We start from the raw sequence: 21,524 nt of genomic DNA, 5'->3' as shown, positions 1-21,524 counted from the left end.
TTGAAAAAAATATATTATTATAGGTCATTACAATGTTTTGAATGTTTATTGACATTAAAAGTTGATCATCATGATAGGCTAAATGTTGATGCACATCCATCTATATACTAAAGATTTTAAAAAACAGGTCAATTGGACTGACCCCATCAAACCCTCATCCGGATTATATAGGGCTCATATCCTATCCATATATTAGAAATGGAAGGGATCCATGATTGGTTTTCTTTCTAAACGTGGCAAGGCCCAATTGCCCAACCCACTATAATCCAATTACCCAACCCACTATAATCCAATTACCCCTACTAAATTGAGTCATAATTCATATAAATTCGTCTAGTTTTAAAGCTCGGGTTGATTCAAACCTCGGACATTTTAGGACAAATTGGCCTTAATATTACTTTTGGTTTCTTTTTCGAGTGCAATGGTATAAAGTATAGAAGGAATAGTCAAATTCCTAATCTTTTAATATAATATATATGTCTTAACTAGTTGAGTTATGTTTAAGTTGACAATATCTAATTTCAATTCATTCTTATAGTTTAATCTTTTTAGTCGTCCTACTATGTTCTAAAAAGATTAATGAAAAAACGATAATGACCCAACTTCTAAAACATGACTATATCGTTACTGTAGAGTTCAAACATTCCAACCATACCAAAAACCAGTTTATCCTCATTTGACTTACAATCGCCTTAGTCCAATCCTTCAATATCAACCCAAAAATCTCGGGACCATAACCATAACGATTATGTCTCTTAACCCCAACAAGCAGTTCAATCTTAAACACGAGAGACCAAGACATACGACTCAAGAGAAGATTCGAGAACATTTATCCAATCGAATCCAAATTCGATGACACTCAGTTAGTCACTGATAATGTGCAGCAAATGAAACGAAAACAGAGTCCAACAAAGAGCAAAAGGGGTGGGTGGGTTGAATGATGATGATTATGTATTGTGCATGGGGGGCTTCGGCGTGAAATATCCGCTCATCATTTCTGTCTCTACTTGAATGCACCAAAAGTAGTAAAAGGGGTGCATGAGGGGATATGTGTGGAACAATTCTTTACTATACTAACCATTCTATTTCCCTTTCTTTACACTTTCTCTTCCATCTATGCACACCAACACACCCACACATCAAAACTCAATCCCTCACTATATACCTATAAAGGGGCTTTGATGCAACATCGTCTAAGTGCATGGGTGCGTTGGATTCACGTGAATTTCGGTGTCAATGAGAAGGATGCATGGATCGTAACATGCGCACTTAGGTGTGTAGAATCTCATGCATGCGCATGCCACGTAGACCCTTGTGTTTGTGCCCCTGCTAGCCCTCAACCCCAAGGGCCTCTTAAGCCTGTATGAGATTTGAGTTGTGTGTTCGACTCAACCCAATTCGTATGATTTAAGTCGTGTGTTCTAGATTATATTGATTCATGAATTTTTCTAAAATATATACTAAAATTAAGTTACAAATCTTAATCAGGTTTGAAACTAAATAAATAAATAAATATGTATATTAACATTTTACTTTTTATTAAAAATAAAATTTTGAATAAATGACTAATTAGATTGGGTTGAATTCATTATTTGGATTGAAAAAAATTATTACTGTATTAAATAAATTTTGGCAATTCTTTTTCCCTTTTCAAGGCATTTTCTTTCAATATATTAAATTACTTTATTCTACATATTATTTGGGCAACTTTATTCTACAACTTTGAAAGTATTTAGACCCGATCAAATTCGCCATATGAGACACCATCCTTTTTTATTCTTCCATCCAAAATAATAATAATAATAATACTTTGAACGTAAGCTCTTATAGCTTTGTTTTGAGCTTCTTAAGAGACTTCATACCAATGAAGATAGTATTCATTGATTATAAATTCATGATCATTCTCTAAATTAGTCGATGTGGGACTTTCATCATCCAACATACCGAGAAGATTAACATGACCTTCAAGTAACGATGACATGCACAAATTGAGAAATGATCTAAATTTTTGGACACGAGACATTACAAATCTTTAAGATTTTAGGATTTAGGGTTTAGGAATCATAACAGTATTCTCCTAGGGTTTAGGGTTTATTCTCCTAGTAGGATGTCGTTTAGGGACAAACCAAGCTAGAAGTCGGGGGAAGTGTGACGTATGAGTAAAAAATTGATACATGAATGAAACGAGATCATATCTTGAGAAAAAAAATTAAAAGAATTGAAATGGTCATTTTTAGGTTTTTGTTTTCGAGAATTTTCAACGTTTTTAAAACACATTTGATACGAAGAGATTTACACACCATTATAAAGAATATTTCGTTTTACTCTTAATGTGACGTGAAATTTCACATTTACTTTAGCAATCCAATGTTAGATGACAGTCGGAGAATTTTCTCAAAATACACGCTAGACAAGACAAAATATGTTAAAAAAGATCGGCCTTTTTCTCTCCACTGCTCTCCTCCCAGCCTTAAAACTAGGATGCCTTGCGTGTTCCACGCTCAATCCCTTTGAACTGAAACTCCCTCTCTGCTCGTCTCTCTCAGCTCTCTCAGCTCTCTCAGCTCTCTCTCTCCAATTCCATGGAGTTTGATCTCGAAAACCCATTAACCCATCTCCAAGATCTCCACTCCTCCGACGCCCCTTCTCTCTTCCTCATCGAATCCGATCACATGCTCTCTCAATCTTACCTTCACTCTCTACAAGCTTCTCCGTCTGATTTCGCCGTCCGACGAGACACCATTTCTTTAATCTCACACTGCTCCTCCAACTCCAACATCGACCCTCACTTCTCTTACCTCGCCGTCAACTATCTCGACCGCTTCTTCTCCATTCAGGGAGTTCCGGTAAGCCTTTCCCCTGTTTCTTCGTTGCTTTGCAAATTGAAGCTAATTGCTTGACTCTGCCTTCTCTGTTCTGCTACAGCAACCGAAGCCATGGGTCTTGCGGCTTCTCGCCGTTGCTTGTGTTTCTCTGGCTGCGAAAATGAAGCAAACAGACCACAATCTCTTCGATTTTATGGAACAGAGCAATGAGGGATTCATATTTGATCCTCAAACACTCCACAGAATGGAAGTTCTCATCTTGGGTGCTCTTAAATGGCGAATGCGCTCAATCACTCCTTTCTCTTTCATCCCCTTCTTCATTTCCCTCTTCAAACTCAGAGACCCACCATTCTTGCAAGCCCTCAAAGCCAGAGCTACAGAGATCATCTTCATAGCTCAAAATGGTAATTCATTAAACATTTAAAAAAGAAACATCAATGAACAAACAAACAAACATTTCATTTGTTTTGTTTGACTGTAGGGATTGAGGTTTTGGAGTTCAAGCCATCAGTAATTGCAGCAGCAGCTCTGCTTTCAGCCTCGCACGAGCTCTTCCCAATTCAATATCCTTGCTTTAGAAAAGCAATCCTTGAGTGTTCATATGGAAATACAGTAAATACCCCACTTTTAAAAGTTTAAAAGAAGAACACAAGCTCGTTTTTTGAGATTCTGATAAAAACAGGGTATGGGTGCAGGAGGAAATGTTGGTGAAATGCTTCGAGAGAGTGCAGGAGATAGTGATAAATGGGTACGAAAGGGGATTGGAAATGGAAGAGAGGTCAGACACGGAGGCCAATGTGCTCGACCACCATTTTTCGAGCTCTGAAAGTGAAAATACGTTCATGCCGGGCAGAGGCTCCTCCAGCCTGATGAACAGAGCAGATAAGGGTGGAAAGAAGAGAAAAGTAATGGTTGGGTACTGCAAGAATCAGACGGTGCGGATGTCTCAGATCCAGCAATGTTGATGAGATGAGGAAGACTGAAAGTGACAGTTGAGTGGCCTGACTCGTCAGAGGGGCGAGGAGAAAGAAGAGGGGATTTGTATGTATGTAAGCAATGGAGGGATTCTGGTAAGGGAGAAAAAACAGGGGAAGGGGAAAAGAGGGAATTTTTGTTCCTTTTTGCTGGGATTTTGGGACCAAAACAAAGACAAAACAGAGCTTTGAAGTTAGAAGTGGAGCTGGGGTGTTTGGATTTGGATTTTGTGTTTTTGTGTTTTTGTGTTTTTTTTTTTTTTTTTGGTTTTAGTATGGCTTGGCTTTCAAGTTAAAAGGTCAAGTTGGTAATTTTACTTACATCTCCTTCTCGAGCTCCGGTAGTATATACTAATCCAAAATAAAGAGCTTTGAACCGTATTTTATTTTGAAATTTGACTAAAAATATGAATGTGCTTTTTAAAGAAAGACGTACCCAAAACAAAGAGATTGATAGTGAGGAGCTTAAGTCCAATTTTTTAAGAACTAAATCGTTGTCCAACATGTCTATAGTTGTTCAAGTTTCAAATCGAACTCTTACCCATTTATATGAAGATGAAACCATGACGTCATGATGAATTATAAAAAAAAAATTAAAGATTTTTAGTCACATTCATTCTACTTATAGTCCAATAGTTAGAAAAGAGTCTCACATTGTCTAATTAAGGGAGGATCATGAGACCCTTTGGAACCAAAAGTGAAGCCATCAGAGCTTATACTCAAAGTGGACAATATCATACCAGTGTGAAGCCTCATGGTTCCTTACATGATGTTAGATTTATGTCCTTAACTTAGCTTGGTCAATAGAATTCTCAATTGTCGAACAAAGAAATTGTGAATCTTGAAGGTATAATCAAAAGTGATTCAAGTGTCGACCAAATAGTGTAATTTGTTCGAGGACTTTAGAGAAGGAGTCGAGTCTCAATCAAGGAGAGGCTCTATGGATACTTTGTTCTAGGGGAAGATGGTTGGGAGGGAGTCCTACAGGCTAATTACGCAATGATCCTGGGTTTATAAATAAGAAATTCATTCTTCAAAAGTAAAGTCACGAGAACATATGCTCAATATAGACAATATCATACGATGTTTAAGAGACACGAGGGGTTGTACAACGTGAAAAAGAGAACCAAATCTTTGTTTCTCCACTGTTGAAAAGGTTGAAAAGAAAAGAAAAGGAGTAATGGGTGGGTTTGAAAGGGTTGATTAGTGAAAGATAACATGTTTGAAATTAGGTAACCCATACATACGATGGTCCCCCGTAATGAAACTTCCCTATCAAATATAATCTGGACCCATTTCTTAAATTTCAAGATCACCATTCTCTCTGCACCCAAAACATGATAACAACTACACACAACTCACGAATGGGACACTACACAACAGCCATACAGGCAGGGCTTGATGATATTAACACCACCCACCTCCTTATTCAATCCATCAACTCACCTTAATTTGATCTTGCTTTCCTTCTAATAATATATTGCTCATCTCACTTTATAGGTTCTCTAAATGAGTGGGTTTGGACTTGAAAATTCATCAGCTTTCTAGACAGTCGCTTTGTTCCTTTCTTTTTCTATATACTTTAACCCTTTTCCCAGTTCTTCTCATTCATGCCTTAGAATCCTTTTTGGTTGGAGATCGAGTCCCTTTGGAGTGAACTTCACGTAAACATGGATTCCTTTCCATTATTTTGTGTGCTTTTCTAGTAATGATCTAAGTTTACTGTTAGTAGATATTGTCTTTTTTGAGTTTTTACCCTCGAGCTTCCCACCAGAGTTTTTAAAATGTGAGGTTTCCACGCTAAGAATACTCTGTTCTACTTCTCAACTGATGTAGGATCTCACAATCTACCCTCTTAGGTTTCCACGCTAAGAATGTTTTGTTCTCCTCCCCCTACCGATGTGAGATCTCACAATCTACCCACTTCAGGGCCAGCGTTCTCGCTAGCACTCGTTCCCTTCTCCAATCGATGTGAGACTCCCCAATCCATCCATCTTCGGGGCCAACGTCCTTACTACCACACTGCCTTGTGTCTATCCTCTTTAGGGCTTAGCCTCCTCACTAACACACCACCTCGTGTTCATCCCCTTCAGGGCTCAGCCTACTCGTTGACACATAGTCCAGTGTCTGACTTTGAAACCATTTGTAATAGCTCAAGCACACAGCTAGCAAATATTATCCTCTTTGGGTTTTCTCTCTCGGGGTTCCCATTAATGTTTTTAAAACACATTTGGTAGAGAGAGGTTTCTACACTCTTATAAGCAATGCTTTGTTCTACTCTCAACCAACCTGAGATTTCTCACAGATATATCTCTATTTTACTCAAACGTGACATTAAATAATTAAAACAAAAGAATATAGTGGAAACAAATGAAGTTTAGCACTACAAAAACTAAAGGCTCTATCTTTGTAATATAGAGTCGCATTCGAAATCAGCGGTAGGCTTAGCTGGGACAAGACTGCATGCTGTTATCAGAGTACCTTAAATGAAACCCTGAAGAGGGATAGAGATATGAGAACCAAAAATTCCCAGAGAAAGGTAAGAGAATTAATGTGTGGTGGGACCAAACCATAATACCACAATATCTTCTTCTTCTTCTTCCTTCTGCTTCTGCTCCTACTTTCATTTCCATGGACCATAAATACGAGCACAATTTGGGTTAAGTTGGGTTGTAATAGCTAGGTGTCCCATGATGTGAATGCAGGGTGAGCAAAGTCACATGGAAACCGAGACACAGTGATAGGGCCACAAGGGTTTGGTTTCAAATTTTGAATCAATCCAAGGCTTTCCATAAATGCATTGAGGGGGGGCTACGCTTTGTCTCCTACTAATGCTTTTCACTGTTTTATTACTTCCCATTGTTGAATCTTCTTTTACTGTTGTAGCCCAAACTCAGACAAGTACGGACGATCTGCCTCAAAACTAGAATCCTACATATGTGTATACATAAGGAGGCATTGCTCCCTACATAGCTTCTGCCACCCTCCTAGCTTTATATTATATCATGATTTCTTCATAATTGCAATCTATCTTTTGATTACTACAACTACCGCATCTCAACCTCTATATTTGTTTCTTCTATAGCTGTTTTAGTCGGTTACGTAAGGTAGGCTCACGATTTTAAAACGTGTGGGCTAGTGTCCTTGCTGGTACATTGCCCGACTCTGATAAAATTTGTAATAACCCAACCCCATTTTGGCCCGTTACGTATTGTCATCAGTCTCACGGTTTTAAAACGCGTCTATTAGGGTGAGGTTTCCACACCCTTATAAAGAATACTCCGTTCCCATGTCCAACCAACATGGGATTTCACGATCTACCTTCTTGGAGGGCCCAACGTCCTCGTTGGCACACCGCTCTGTGTTTGACTCTGATATCATTTGTAATAGCCTCAAGCTCACCACTAGCAGATATTGTTCGTTTTTACTCATTACCTATCGTCGTCAGTCTTATAGTTTTAGAATGCTTCTGTTAAGGAGAGGATTTCACACTCAACAATCGATATGATATCTTACAATCCACCCCTCAAGGGTCATCGTCCTCACTGACCCATTATACCATTTGTAACAGCTCACCGGTATTAACAAATTTTAAACGTTTTAAAATTTAAACTTATTTCCAATTTGTAGCTTAATTTTGAAATTGATTTGAAAAATAATAAAAATTTACAATTCACTAAAAAAATATATATATTAATTAACTAAACCTCGTCAATATATTTTAATTGTCACCTCTTTTTTCAAACGGGTGCCATTTATTTAAGGTGGGTTACAGCAAAGAGCAGAACAAATCTATGTAATCATCGTAGGTTGTCTCATGCACTTGAGGTGAAAACATTCCATTGTCTGGTGAGAACTGCATGGAGCCGTCAAGGACATAGCGCACATCGTCACCATCCCAAATAAATGGTTCATTCCACAGATCTCCATAGCCGCTCTGATCATATTCTTCCACCGCCCAATTCAGCCTCCCAAAATTGGCATCGCTGGAACTCGAAGACGTTTGTACCGACAATGAAGAGCTCTCTACAATCCCAAATTTGGTGGAGCAATAGCCCGTAAACTCTTCTGTTTTTGCTTCCAAATCAAACGCTATGTTGGGCCTTAATTTCTTCGGTTTTGGTTGAGTTGATGATTCTGATTTACGCTCTACTTGTTTCTTTAGGTGAGCGTTCCAATAATTTTTTATCTCATTGTCTGTTCTTCCGGGTAGTTTCGTTGCAATCATCGACCATCTAAAACACAATGCAAGACATTACGACTCTTGATTAAAAAGTTGAGAGTTGCGAGCGAGAGAGATATGGCATTTAGAGCTACCTATTGCCATGCATTTCATGCAATTTGCAGATTAAGTCGTTCTCTTCATCTGTGTAGTTTCCTTTCTTGAGACCGGGGCGGAGATAGTTCAACCAACGCAGTCTACAACTCTTGCCACATCTTGCCAATCCTGTGTAATTGCCCAAACCCAAGTCAGAATTTCATACTACATTGGCTAATTAAGGGGATGATCATGAGTTTATAAATAATTAATGTATCTACCCTCGTACGAGGCCTTTTGGGGAAACTAACAGCAAAGCCATGTGAGCTTATGCTTACCGTGGATAATATCATACCATTGTGGAGAGTTGTGACTCCTAACATGGTATTGGAGTCATGCTCTGAGCTTAGTCATGTCAATAGAATTCTCATATATCGAACAAAGAAGTTGTGGGTCTCGAAAGTTGTAGTCAAAAGTGACTCAAGTGCTTTGTTTGAGGGTTCTAGAGAAAGAAGTCGAGCCTCGATTCAAGAAAGGCTGTTCGATGGCTCAATAGGCCTCATGGGAGGCTCTATGGTGTACTTTGTTGAGATTGTTGGGAGGAAGTACCACATTAGCTAATTAGGGGGATGATCATGGGTTTATAAAAAAGAATACATCTCTACGGGTACGAGGCCTTTTGGGGAAACTAAAAGCAAAACCATGAGAGCTTATGTTCATAGTGTACAATATCATACCATTGTGGATAGTCGTGGTTCGTAACATGATATTAGAATCATGTCCTTAACTTAACTATGTCACTAGAATCTTCAAATATTGAACAAAGAAGTTGTGGGTTTCGAAAGTGTAGTCAAAAGTGACTCAAGTGCTTTGTTCGATGGTTTCAGAGAAAGAAGTCGAGCCTCGATTCAAGAGAGACTGTTCAAGGGCTCACTATAGCTGTTCGAGGGCTCAATAGACCTAAAGTGGACAATATCAGAAGAATCGTGGTTGCTTATGGAAGATTTATAGAAGTACCTGCAAGACTGGGAACCTGCCGCCATTTCCGAGGGCCATGTTTCTGAACATAACCCATGAGCTTATCATCTTCTTCAGAACTCCAAGCACCTCTCTTGACTCCATCCTTATCAACAATCGGTGCTCGCACCATTTTCTTAGAGAGTTGGAGAGGTTATTGCATGCGAATCGGGGAGAGTTGATGAATGGGGAGGCTTGGGTAGATGCATAGTTAAGATATATATATATATAGATAAGGTGTGGATTGAGGGCCCGAGCTTACGAAATCCATGTCGTCATTTCAACTATATGTTAAGCTGAAATGGACAAAATATGGGTGTGAACATGCACAAACGTCGCTGCAACAATTGTTTAACGTGCGAAATTAAACAAACGAGTGATCGTTGTTGGACTTATTACAAAACATACTCATCTTACCTTAAGTCACTTTCAATTAGCTCCTTCCCATTCCCATGTTATGTTAAAATATCTTCTCTAACCACCCGAAGTCCAATAATTATACAGAGTCTTCTAATACTAATACGACGTGAGATCTCACAATCCACACCCTTTGAAGGTTCAGCGTTCTCGTTAGCACCCTGATTGGTGTCTGGCTCTGATAGTATTTATAACAGCCCAAGCCCACCACGGACATATACAGTCTATTTGGGCTTCCTCTCAAGATTTTAAAACATATATTTGGGTAAAGGTTTTCACACCCTTAATGTTTAGTTCCTCTCTCCAAACCATGTGTAGGAATGAGGATGGGGAATATAATTTTTCGACCCATTTACCTAATGAAGAGAAATGTCTCTCAGCTTCCTCCTCATTCCCTATTTAAACTACTCCGTCAGTTCTCAACTTTAAATAAATTAATTCAATGCACAATATGATCGTACTTCTATATGTTGGTGATAAGATTTTTTTTTTGGTTTCTTATTAGCCATAGATATAAACGGTATTTATAATTTAAGGAAGTCTTTGGAGTACGATTTTGAGTTTAAATGAATTTGACTTGTGAAGGCGAACCATGTTCGAGGCAATGACGTGGGTACCCCGGACTTGTTCGTTGTGTGAAATGATGAACTTTCGTTCCTCTCCAGACACAAACAAACTAACCCGACAAGGACATACCATGAAACTAGCAAGACAAAAATATCATGGTCCTTAGAGACCACATATTTTAAAAGTTGCCATGTGAAATAAAACAAATGGCGTTGAATAGTGATTCATTCTCTATAATTCAATTGATTTTTGTTTGGAGGTTCACTTTTCATACCTTAAATTAAATGTCCTCCTCTAACTCCCCCTCCCACAAACTTTGAAAAATCTTCCACACCAATTTAATTCTTATAAAATAATCTTTTATTTCATACAAGTTTTACATCGTACGACGAGTGTGCACGGTTCGGTTACGTCTAATTGTTGGCCCGTTACGTCTGATCGTTAGCCTCACGATTTTAAAACGTGTCTATTAGAGAGAGGTCTCCACACTCTTATAAGGAAGACTTCGTTCCCCTCTCCAACCAATGTGGGATCTCACAATTCACCCCTCTTGGAGCTTATTGTCCTTGCTAGTACTCCACCTAGTGTCTGGCTCTGATATCATTTGTAGCAACTTGAGGCCACCGCTAGTAGATAATGTCTGTTTTTAACCTGTTACATATGTTGTCAGCCTCACAATTTCAAAACGCATCTACTGAAGAGGGATGACAGGATCTGTTAAAAAATAAAAAATAAATAATAAATAAAAACGCGGGAGACACGACCCAATTAAAGCCCAATCAGAGAGGGCCCTTGTCTTGGATCCATGGGCTTTATTTGAGGCCCATATCCAAAGCTCTCCACAAACTGGAGCGAGCGTGCCCGCAGTTTCAACTCGGAGGATGTAACAATGGCTACCAAGCTGCTTCCTCTGCGTAAGCTTTCAAGGATACTGAAGGTGCCGTCTTTTTTATCTTCTTCCTCCTCTTCTTCTTTCAGGAAGTATTCGTATCTTCTAGAACCTACAAGACCTCTCCTCGATCTCTCCGATAATGTTCATCAATTTCATCCTCCGTCTTTTTCTCGAAGTTTCTGCTCCCGCCCTCTGGATTTCGTCGGCGATGATTCTCGCGGCCCTGCCACCATTGACTATAGGTAACTTCTTCATTTTCCGTTTGTAAGAGAAACTATGTATTTGAATCGAGATTTTGAAGAAGCGGAAGTTTGTAAGTTCATCCACTTCCCCCAATTTTGTTTTGCAGTCTTGAAGCCTTTCAAATTAGGTAATTGATTTTCGAATTTTTGGTCCTAACTAAGTGTTGTGGATGTCTTACATTCAGTTCAATTTCCCTTGATTGAACAAATTACGACTGCCTTCCATGGGGTTTTCTTTAGTAGTTGAATGCATTTGGTAGAGAAGGGCTCAAGTGTTCTTAACTAATCTTTGCTACAGTTCCCTGATGCATGAGGGAGAGTTTCATAGGTTAGCTGATTCCACAATTCATGGACTGCAAGAGAAATTAGAGGTAATTGTGCATCAATGAAATGAAAATCTTTTTGCCCTTGATTTTATCTTATAAACTAAAGGAAGGTAACAGCTTATATGTTTCATGTACATATCTCGGCATTGCTGCTAAAATTTTGTTTATCTATATTTCATTGCTTGGCAGGAATTTGGTGATGATCTCCAAATTGATGGCTTTGACGTGGATTATGGGGTGAGAATGACTTAGAAGCTCTAAAATTTGTTCATTACATTTCATATGATAGATAATGCTTAATTTTATCCGATTTTCATTTTGTAGAATGAGGTACTGACCCTAAGGCTCGGCGATCTTGGCACGTACGTCTTGAACAAACAAACGCCTAACAGACAAATTTGGCTTTCTTCTCCTGCGAGGTATGAATTATGCTTCAGAGTATTGACTCATTCTCCTGTTGAATGATTAATATCTACAATGTTTACCTATTCCATCTGTTTCAAAGACCATTGTAAACTAGAGGTGGTGTTAGGAACCACGAACCTCCACAATGGTATGGTATTGTCCACTTTGAGCATAAGCTCTCCTGACTTTGCTTTTGGTTTCCCCAAAAGGCCTCTACCAATAAAGATGTATTCCTTACTTATAAACCCATGATCAATCCCTTAATTAGCCGACGTGGGACTCCTCTACCTACAATCCTCAACAATCCTCCCCTTGAACAAAGTATACCATAGAGCCTCCCCTGAAGCTTATGGAGTCCTCGGACAACCTCCCCTTAATTGAGGCTCGACTCCTTCTTTGGAAAAAACACAACTTATTTGTTCGACATTTGAGAATTCTATTGACATGACTACGTTAAGGGCATGTCTCTGATACCATATTAGGAACCACGAACCCCCACAATGGTATAATATTCTTCACTTTGAGCATAATCTCTCGTGGCTTTGCTTTTGGTTTCTCTAAAAGGCCCCATACCAATGAATATGTATTCCTTACCTATAAACCCATGATCAACCCCTTAATTAACCAACGTGGGACTCCTCTTCCAACAATTTTCAACACATTGCCCCTGATTCAATTTCATGGCGAAGCTTTGCGCTCGTCTTTCGACATCTTTACCAAAAAAAATGGAATTTTTTTCTGTTCATCTAACATTTACCCATCCCTAGATGTCTTGTCTTATATTAAAGGAGAAAATAAGGAATGAAACTACTTTGAGTTTGGTCCTGAGAGAACAAAGAGCTCAAACAAGCATTGTACACAATTTTGTGACGACCCAAGACATAGTTTGGCAAAGCTCTTCATTTTTTAAAAAAATTATGTGACAACCCATGTTATGTTCTTCCTTGCAGTGGTCCGTCCAGGTTTGATTGGGATCAGGACTCACAGGCTTGGATTTATAGGCGGAACAAAGCAAACCTGTTGAGACTTTTAGAAACTGAATTGGCGCAGCTATGTGGTAAGCCAATTAATCTTTCTTGAGCCTTTCAAATAACTTGGACATGATAAGGTTATTCCGAAGCATTTAGGCGCATGTTTATGCAGCTTGTTCAGTTTGGTCCACCTTCTTAAGTATCCCAGAGCCCCCATCTTTTTTCTCGTTTTCACTCTATCTGTTGCTTATTATATGCAATAATATGATATAGTTTCTAGTGTTTCAACTTTACCTATTTATGATCAACTTGAGCTATATTCAAACTTACCGAGATATAATTAATCTTTTAGAAGGTCAAAGATTTCAACTCCCACTTTTGTATGTATGTATATATGTACACACACAATCTTATGATGAGATTGGTGAGAAGGGAGTTAGAACATTCAATGACATTGTAAAATGTGATGAAAACTTTTTGTATAGGTTTGAAATAAGTTAAACCTAACAGGGATTTCATTCGATTTAGAAGCACGATGTGAGTTTTTGATTATTTGAAAAGTGTGTTTATTTTCTCACTATTTGTGTAACAACCTAAGCCCACATAGATGATATTGTCCTCTTTGGACTTTTTCTTTCGGGCTCTCTCAAAAATTTTAAAACGCTTTTGCTAGGGAGAGGTTTTTACACTCTTACAAGGATTTGTTCCCCTCTTCAATTGATGTTGGATCTTACAATCCACCCCTTAAGGTCCAGCGTTTTCACTAGCTCATGCATGGTGTTTGGATTTGATACCATTTGTAACGGCCCAAATTCACCACTAGCTGCTATTGCCTTCTTTGGGTGTTCCCTTTTGAGCTTTCCTTCAAGATTTTTAAAATTAATAGGAGTTATAGGTAAAAATACTGGAGCATAAGGGGAATAATTGATATAATACAAAGGAGAGTAAATAAAACAATAAACAACACATGTTTCGGTTGATATCTAAGCTTTATAATAAAACACTAAAAACTATCTAAATTAATTACTATTGACACTAATTACAATATTATATTTTCATCTTTGTTCAGCATTACTTACACTTGAAGATATAGATGTATAGACAATGGAAAAGTCGGCCTTCAACATTTAATTAAGACATGTTCCCACAGCACTGAACACCAACAAATTAATTTTATTAAGCAATTCCAAACAAATTGTGTTCTTTTTGTTGAACATTCGATGTAGCTTGGTTACCAAATTGGGTCGGTGGAAGCCAAAGCCAAGGCCAAGTCTGGAATGAAAAGAGGTGAGTTGACGAGAAAAGGCCATCCCCACGGCATGATTTAGGCAAAGTCAAAGATTGTTGCAGCCATTAAAATGACAACAACAGCCTTCTCAAAGCTTCCACGAAGGCGAGATGCAATTGCAGTCCCGTTGAGGCAACCGGAGTCTTCTCTCTGTCCCTGCGCTGTCTTTTGCTGAAGAAGAAAGAGATCGCATCTAACCCAATTTCTCCGTCTTTTCTTCTTCCCTTTCTTTTCACTTTATAAATCCCACTTTCATCCAACCCCAAGTTCCCAAGTTCCCAAATTCAAATTCATCCTGTTCTTAATTAATGGCCAGAAAGAGTGCTGCTTTCCACGATTTGCTGCCTGTAATGGCAGAGCAATTAGGGGGAGAGGGCCTGATAAACGAGCTGTGTAATGGGTTTCAGCTGCTGATGGACAAGGAGAAGGGCGTCATCACGTTGGACAGCCTCCGGTTAAACTCTTCCCTTTTGGGTCTGCGGGACATGGGAGAGGCGGAGCTTCTCAGCATGATGACAGAGGGCGATTTGGATGGCGATGGCGCTTTGAACCAGATGGAGTTTTGTGTTTTGATGTTTAGATTAAGCCCTGAGCTTATGGAACACTCTTTGTCTTTCCTTCAACACGCTTTCCACAACCAGTTTAAGACCTGCTGATCATTTCTCTTGTTTCAGCACGCTCTCCGACAGCCATGGCTTGGGCAATGGCTAAGCGAGGAATAGGAAGCCTCTGCATTTCCAATTATCCCAGCGTCCCTGTGTTGTTACTCTGTTCTATGTCGATAACTCAGTGATTTTGAAATAGTTAAAATTATTTTTATTGTATCTTTGTTTTTATTCAACACTAAATTTCAACTTTGCCATTGCCACCGGCTTTCAGAGCCACTGGAATTGTAAACATGACAGATTCAACAGTTTTAACCTCACAACTCTTTCAAATTATCTTCCCATATGGCCATGAATCGATCCATTTGAGTGTTGTGAAGCCCCAAGCCAATTTCAATCGCACCTTCCTCGTCTCTGGATTCATGCAGAGAAATTGCGATGGAACTGTCCACATGAAGCACTTCACTTTTCTTCGGCCTTCCCCACCCAAAATCAGTATCATAAGTCCTTGATTTAGGCGACCCTGCAACGCTCAGGAAGTGTTTAGCTTTCCCACATGCCCTCCACAATGAGAACCACTCCTCTGCCATTTTAAATGGCTCACTCTCAAATTCCTCCACTCTCTTCCCGATCGCCTTCGCCACAATAACGGTACTATTACGCTTCAGAAGCTCACTCTTCTTCAATACTACAGCGCCCACGTCAAGGCAGTTACCGAAATAAGTCGGCGGTATTTGATCCTTGAGGCGGTTCCGGCAATCTGCTACCAACACAAAGTAGCAGAGCTCATCTTCGTCTTCAGAACCACTCGCTTCGCTTTGGGTTGACTTAATCAGACAGCCCCAAACGAGAGAGCATGTAACGATGAACGACGACAATCGTAAAGGCTTCAACTCTTTGTCACTGTTTGATTCAGCTGAAACCCAAGTTTTCAATTTCTCGATTATGGGTCTGGTCAGGACAAGCGTCGTCCTGACCTTGTCAATAGGCGCCTGATCGATTATGGGCTTATAAGGAACTGGGTTCCATAATGAATCCCAACTTGACAACTCGTGTAAAAAAATGGACTCTAACCCATTTGGGTCCTTCACTGCTGCCCTATCATGGCAGGGTAGCGGTCCTTCAAATGAAACAGAGTCACCTCCATTTCTATAGATGGATGCCCACGATTTAAGAAAATGGTGAACGGCCATCCCATCGGCAACCGCGTGATGAAACGCTATACAAATACACAGACCTTGATTTGGGAAAATCGTGATTTGGATAGCGAAATTTGGTATCGCACGTGACCCGTCCGGCGAGAGACGTGACTCCGGCAAGTCTGGAACCAAAGGGTAAAATTGTTTGGCGTCGCGAGGGGAGTCAGCGATTAGAGTGTTGAAATCGCCGCCGGTTGACTCTGTTACAGTAAGAGGAACAGAGTCGTGAGGTGTGTAAAGGATGTGGGGCTTTTGGGGTGGAGGAGGGAGGATGAGATTTCCGGCGAGAGGGAAGAATTGTTGGAGAGAAAGAGAGAGGGAGTGTTTGAGAGTGGGGAAAACAGAGTCCATGAAGTGATTGGTTGAGTGAGGGAATTGGAAGAAGAAGAGCCGTCGCATGGGGCTGCAAATAGTCCAGAGGAAGTCGAGGAAACTCAGGGGAAGACGGGTGGTCGGAACTGAACCTGCCGGAGGAGAAATCCTGTAGAGGTTTAAGAGCTTGGCGGTGTAATCAACGTCGGCCATGGCTACAAGCCCAGATTTTTGAAGAAAACGAACCACGAATTTGCAGAATGGAAAGATGTGTCAAAACAGGGCAGTAATGTGTGGAGGGATTACCAGTTTAAATAATAACTGAAACTTGATCAAATTCATCATAAATTAATTACCGATCCAAGAACATAATCAATTAAACTCATCACTATCTCTTAATTTGATTAATTTTAATAAAATGTCACAATTCAATTTATCGTTTACACAAGTGAACACAATAAGATTCTATACTATTATGATATTTAATAACTATGACAAGAACCATCCCGTTTTCCTTTCTATTTTAATTCTTTCTTGTTAGATGAAAGTCCTACTACATCCATATCAATAGAATCTTTAAATATCGAACAAACAACAAAAAAAAAAAAAAAAAATACTAACTCTATCTTACCATTGTGGAGAATCGTGTTTGTTCCCTTGTTACAATAAAATTTGGAGAAATATTTTTTTAAAAGAATTTCAAATTTTGTTTATTTTCTAATATAATTTATATTAAAAAAAATGTAATCCATATATAAGTTTTATGGTCTAGAAATCGTATTTTAGGTTTGGATCAATTTTTCACCCATGTATGGTTTGGTGTGCACGTGGGTGGGGTTGGATTGGATTGGGCTCAAGGAATTTTTTGGATCAATCCAAAAGTTTGGATGGATTGGATTGGTACCTCAACCCAATCTAAAAATTTTTGGGTTGGGTTGTCGAGTTATTAAAAAAAACAAAATTCATCACCAACAATAAGCGAAAAATTTAACATCCTAACATAGTTCAACGTTGTTATAGAACTAAACTCAATTAAATACCGACACTCCTTGAACAATTTGTTAGTTAAGAAAAATATAAGGATAGATCAAGAAATTAAAAAATAATAAAAATAATTAATTCAAATAAACTATGAATAACAAAGGTAAAAATAAAATACTATAAAGTATTTTAAACTCTAAACCCTAAACTCTATGCCCTAAACCCTAACCCCTAAACCCTAAACTCTATTCTCTAAACCCTAAACCCTAAATTCTAAAACCATGAACTCTAAACCCTAAACCCTAAATTCTAAAACCATAAACTCTAAATTTTAAACCCTAAACTTTAAACCCTAAATTTTACCTCTTTCGAACAAAATCTTCAAATTTATTGGAACTAATTTTCTACTGATCCAAATTTGTATCTATTTTAGGTGTTAAAACCTCATAAAGTAATCAAGAATATTCTCACCCATACTAAATTTTTCTAAAATAATCAAGAACTTAAACATATGTATAGTCTATAAACATCGAACACAATATACTTTTTTAATATAAATTTATAGTTTATGAGAACTAAATTCGTCTTCGTGAAGACTAACCGTGTTGGACTGCACAACACACACCCTTGATAGAAAATACATGGAAAAATATTATCACTTGAAATATTGACTAGAAATTTATATCGATGACTTAACATACAATTTTCAAATAACTTATTAAAGTTATATATATATGGTTTAATTTATGTTAAAAGGGTATCCCAATAAATTTATTTACTTGGTTTAAAAATTGTTTTTTTTCCTCTTACTTTGTCTACTTTTAAAAGAAACCCAACTTTTGAGTGTCTAAATTTAAAAGCCATTAATTATTCAATTTTAATTATAGGAGAATTATATTTAAAAGTGTAAAACTAAATATGATTTAGTATATGGACAAAAATAAATTTTAATTATTTTAAAATCCATCTCAATCTCATTGGAGGGGACAAAATTGGTAATTTTTGGTACAATTTGGAAACATAAATATATTTATTTATGACCTTTCTTACATTTTTTCATTATTTTCAAGATTCCATTATATATATTTATTTATTTATTTTCAAGATCCGATTAATAGTATAATTGGTATAATAATAAAATATTTTCTCTTATTTGTAGCATTTGTATTTTTCTTTCTTAATATTATATCAGACTATCATTATTAACACATTAACTTAATACTTTACCTTTAAATTCATCTATTTATAATTATTTATTTGTTTCCTTTCTAGGTTTGGATCTTGGTTCTTTTTCCAATTATAGATAAATGCCAACAAAAATAAATATAATTTTTTACTATTTAATAAATGTGAATGCACGTTACATCATAAAAAGAGACTCTACAACAAAGGATTATCTCGAACCCGACAACCAACTATCGATAATAATTTGAATTTGATACATAGAAAGAAAATTTCAACTTGAACATAATTTCCTTGTTTTTATTCAACACCAAATTTAAATAAAATACAATCCAAAAGAAAATTTCAAACGTTAACAATATTTTCTATTGTTTTTATTCAACACCAAATTTCAAGTTTGCCACTACCGACGACTCTGTTTGAATTAGAAACATGAGAGATTCAAGAACACAAGTCTTTCAAATTCTGTTCCCATATGGCCATGAATCGATCCATTTGAGTGTTGTGAAGCCCCAAACCAATTTCAATCCCACCTTGTTCATCTCTGGAATCCTGCAGAGAAATTGATTCGGAGTTGTCCACATGAAGCACTTCACTTTTCATCGCCCTTCCCCACCCAAAATCAGTGTCATAAGCCTTTAATTTAGGCGACCCTGCAATGGTCACGAAGTGTTTATCCTTCGAATATGTCTTCCACAATGAGAACCACTTCTCTGCTACTTTTAATGGCTCATTCTCAAATTCCTCCACTCTGTTCCCGATCGCCTTCGCCGCCATAACGATACTGTTACGCTTCACAAGCTCACTCTTCTTCAATTCTACAACGCCCACGTCAAGGCAGTTCCCGAAATAAGTCGGAGGTAATGGATCCTTCACCCGATTCCGGCAATCTGCTAAGAACCCAAAGTAGCAGAGCTCATCCTCGTCTTCAGAATCACTCGCTTCGCTTTGGGTTGATTTGATCAGACACCCCCAAACGAGAGAGCATGTGACGATGAACGATGACAATCGTAATGGCTTCAATTCTTCGTCATTGTTTGATTCAGCTGAGACCCATGTTTTCAATTTCTCGATCATGGGTCTGGTCAGGACGAGCGTCGTTCTGACCCTGTCAACAGGCGCCTGATCGATTATGGGCTTATAAGGAACTGGGTTCCATAATGAATCCCAACTTGACAACTCCTGTAAAAAAATGGACTCTAACCCTTTTACGTCCTTGATTGCTGCCCTGTTGTGGCAGGGCAATGGCCCTTCAAATGAATCGGAGGTGCCTCCATTTCTAGAGATGGATGCCCATGACTTAATAAAGTGGTGAATGGCTATTCCATCGGCAACCACGTGCTGAAACGCTATACAAATACACAGACCTTGATTTGGGAAAATCGTGATTTGGATTGCGAAATTTGGTATCGCACGTGACCCGTCCGGCAAGAGACGTGACTCCGGCATGTCTGGAACAAAGGGGTAAAAGTGTTTGGCGTCGCGAGGGTAGTCGGCGATTAGAGTGGTGAAATCGCCGCCGGTTGACTCTGCAACGGTAAGAGGAACAGAGTCGTGAGGTGTGTAAAGGATGTGGGGCTTGTGGGGTTGAGGAGGGAGGATGAGATTTCCGGCGAGAGGGAAGAAGTGTTGGAGAGAAAGAGAGAGGGAGCGTTTGAGTGTGGGGAAAACAGAGTCCATGAAGTGATTGGTGGAGTGAGGGAATTGGAAGAAGAAAAGGCGGCGCATGGGTCTGCAAATCATCCAGATGAAGTCGAGGAAACTAAGGGGGAGAAGGGTGGTCGGAACTGAACCTGCCGGAGGAGAAATCCGGTAGAGGTTTAAGAGCTTGGCGGTGTAATCAACGTCGGCCATGGCTATAAACGCTGATTTGTGAAGATAATGAAGAAGGAATTGCAGAACGGAGAGTTGAAATATAAAGAGATGAATGTTGAGATGATCTTGATGGGGTCGGGGATATCTTTTCATTACCTAACATGTCGCATGGAAATACAATTCAAATGGAGCTCTCTGTTTTACTTACTAAAGTTATTACTGACTTGAATAATTTGAAAGAAAATTTTGTTTAGAAAAATTGTTAATAGGTTAATTTGTGTGTTATTCCTAATGAGAGACCTTAACCATTATTAACCATTCTCCTAAATAAGGAATCTAACTATTTCTTACCAATTATTCATGTCAATAATAACTTTGTCAAATAAGGAAAAAGGCTCCATTTCAAGTATGCTCTTTACACCACAGTTATACTCATCAGATATATGTTCCCCTGCCTAATTGAAAAGGTAAGTGTTTTAAGGTTTCTTCTTACAAAAACATCTTTTGCTTCTTTTATTTGGTTCAACATATTTTAGTCGTGGGTCATAACATTTGGTATCAAAGCTAGAATGTTGGAATGAATGTCGTCCCCATACAAAGTTTTCGAAGGATGTGACAATGATAAGGAGTGGAAGGGAAGGGAGTGTAATGCTCCAGTTACTCACAAATAGTAACTACGTAATATGGTTGATAAAGACGTGTGTTAACTTACAGGCACAAGGCGTGTGGAATGGCATCATGCATGGTACGACGTTGAGGAGCGTAAGGATAGGATGACTCTTGCCGCTATCTACCATGTAGTCCTGGAGGAGGTCCTTCTCATGTTGGCAGAGAAGGATTCGGCAAAACCAATGTGGAAGATGCTACAAACAATGCATGTGGGTGTGGAACGTGTCAAGGAAGCAAAAGTGCATACCTTGAGGAGTGAGTTTGAGGCTATCCGCATGAAGGACGATGAGTCAATAAACAACTTTTTCATGAAGTTGACGATGATCATTAGGCGATAAGGTGGGGGAAATCTTTGTCGTCAAGAAGTTCCTTTGAGCTATTCCCCCAAGATTCATGCAGATTGTTACCTCCACGAGCAGTTTGGCGACCTCAAAAACATGTCGGTTGAGGAGGTCGTTGGTCGTCTTAAGGTCCATGAGAAGAGATTTTGTGGCTACGAAGACAAAGAGGAGGATAAATACCTCTTACTCACACTTAGGAGTGATTCGCATAGACGAAAAAGAATAATGCGGTCGACTC

General features: G+C 38.6%; 6 protein-coding genes across 7 annotated transcripts; 3 read left to right on the top strand and 3 right to left on the bottom strand.

Moving 5' to 3' along the window:
• Positions 1–2,520: 2,520 nt before the first annotated feature.
• Positions 2,521–4,180, top strand: LOC111794601 (putative cyclin-D6-1). Its single transcript, XM_023676655.1, has 5 exons — positions 2,521–2,532; positions 2,567–2,846; positions 2,926–3,229; positions 3,307–3,437; positions 3,521–4,180. Exons 2-5 carry the CDS (start codon positions 2,583–2,585, stop codon positions 3,788–3,790), a joined length of 969 nt encoding a protein of 322 aa, XP_023532423.1. The 5' UTR covers positions 2,521–2,532; positions 2,567–2,582; the 3' UTR covers positions 3,791–4,180.
• A 3,388-nt stretch (positions 4,181–7,568) lies between these two features.
• On the bottom strand, positions 7,569–9,213 carry LOC111795165 (transcription factor MYB8-like). Its single transcript, XM_023677441.1, has 3 exons — positions 9,075–9,213; positions 8,117–8,246; positions 7,569–8,034 (listed from the first exon to the last, which is right to left on the bottom strand). The coding sequence occupies exons 1-3, from the start codon at positions 9,205–9,207 to the stop codon at positions 7,569–7,571; spliced, it is 729 nt and encodes a 242-aa protein (XP_023533209.1). The 5' UTR covers positions 9,208–9,213.
• A 1,702-nt stretch (positions 9,214–10,915) lies between these two features.
• Positions 10,916–13,250, top strand: LOC111795393 (frataxin, mitochondrial). Of its 2 annotated transcripts, XM_023677792.1 has the most exons (6): positions 10,917–11,192; positions 11,300–11,320; positions 11,491–11,563; positions 11,708–11,755; positions 11,843–11,937; positions 12,874–13,250. In XM_023677792.1, the coding sequence occupies exons 1-6, from the start codon at positions 10,948–10,950 to the stop codon at positions 13,001–13,003; spliced, it is 612 nt and encodes a 203-aa protein (XP_023533560.1). In that variant the 5' UTR covers positions 10,917–10,947; the 3' UTR covers positions 13,004–13,250. The 2 variants fall into 2 exon arrangements, with proteins under 2 accessions (XP_023533562.1, XP_023533560.1); XM_023677794.1 differs by lacking the exon at positions 11,300–11,320 and having other exon boundaries at positions 10,916–11,192.
• A 314-nt stretch (positions 13,251–13,564) lies between these two features.
• Positions 13,565–16,684, bottom strand: LOC111795392 (coumaroyl-CoA:anthocyanidin 3-O-glucoside-6''-O-coumaroyltransferase 1-like). Its single transcript, XM_023677791.1, has one exon. It carries the CDS (start codon positions 16,509–16,511, stop codon positions 15,105–15,107), a length of 1,407 nt encoding a protein of 468 aa, XP_023533559.1. The 5' UTR covers positions 16,512–16,684; the 3' UTR covers positions 13,565–15,104.
• On the top strand, positions 14,491–14,838 carry LOC111795164 (calcium-binding protein PBP1-like). Its single transcript, XM_023677440.1, has one exon. It carries the CDS (start codon positions 14,491–14,493, stop codon positions 14,836–14,838), a length of 348 nt encoding a protein of 115 aa, XP_023533208.1.
• Positions 16,685–18,695: 2,011 nt separating the features above from the next.
• LOC111795391 (coumaroyl-CoA:anthocyanidin 3-O-glucoside-6''-O-coumaroyltransferase 1-like) lies at positions 18,696–20,501 on the bottom strand. The gene has a single exon (XM_023677790.1). The coding sequence runs from the start codon at positions 20,427–20,429 to the stop codon at positions 18,903–18,905; it is 1,527 nt and encodes a 508-aa protein (XP_023533558.1). The 5' UTR covers positions 20,430–20,501; the 3' UTR covers positions 18,696–18,902.
• Positions 20,502–21,524: the final 1,023 nt, after the last annotated feature.

The sequence above is a fragment of the Cucurbita pepo genome, chromosome LG05 (genome assembly GCF_002806865.2).
Source record: "Cucurbita pepo subsp. pepo cultivar mu-cu-16 chromosome LG05, ASM280686v2, whole genome shotgun sequence".
NCBI classification, from domain to species: Eukaryota; Viridiplantae; Streptophyta; class Magnoliopsida; order Cucurbitales; family Cucurbitaceae; genus Cucurbita; species Cucurbita pepo.
Note: the sequence above shows the minus strand (reverse complement) of the source record. Positions and strands in the feature narration are given on the sequence as shown.

Coding starts and splice junctions, on each gene's coding strand:
- LOC111794601 (XM_023676655.1), top strand. CDS start 2,583: ATGGAGTTTGATCTCGAAAACCCATTAACCCATCTCCAAGATCTCCAC. Junction 3,230..3,306: donor CATCTTCATAGCTCAAAATG/GTAATTCATTAA, acceptor GTTTGACTGTAG/GGATTGAGGTTTTGGAGTTC. Junction 3,438..3,520: donor AGTGTTCATATGGAAATACA/GTAAATACCCCA, acceptor GTATGGGTGCAG/GAGGAAATGTTGGTGAAATG.
- LOC111795392 (XM_023677791.1), bottom strand. CDS start 16,511: ATGGCCGACGTTGATTACACCGCCAAGCTCTTAAACCTCTACAGGATT.
- LOC111795393 (XM_023677792.1), top strand. CDS start 10,948: ATGGCTACCAAGCTGCTTCCTCTGCGTAAGCTTTCAAGGATACTGAAG. Junction 11,321..11,490: donor CTTGAAGCCTTTCAAATTAG/GTAATTGATTTT, acceptor TCTTTGCTACAG/TTCCCTGATGCATGAGGGAG. Junction 11,938..12,873: donor TGGCTTTCTTCTCCTGCGAG/GTATGAATTATG, acceptor TCTTCCTTGCAG/TGGTCCGTCCAGGTTTGATT.
- LOC111795391 (XM_023677790.1), bottom strand. CDS start 20,429: ATGAAAAGATATCCCCGACCCCATCAAGATCATCTCAACATTCATCTC.
- LOC111795165 (XM_023677441.1), bottom strand. CDS start 9,207: ATGGTGCGAGCACCGATTGTTGATAAGGATGGAGTCAAGAGAGGTGCT. Junction 8,247..9,074: donor GCAGGTTCCCAGTCTTGCAG/GTACTTCTATAA, acceptor GCAATTACACAG/GATTGGCAAGATGTGGCAAG. Junction 8,035..8,116: donor CATGAAATGCATGGCAATAG/GTAGCTCTAAAT, acceptor ATTGTGTTTTAG/ATGGTCGATGATTGCAACGA.
- LOC111795164 (XM_023677440.1), top strand. CDS start 14,491: ATGGCCAGAAAGAGTGCTGCTTTCCACGATTTGCTGCCTGTAATGGCA.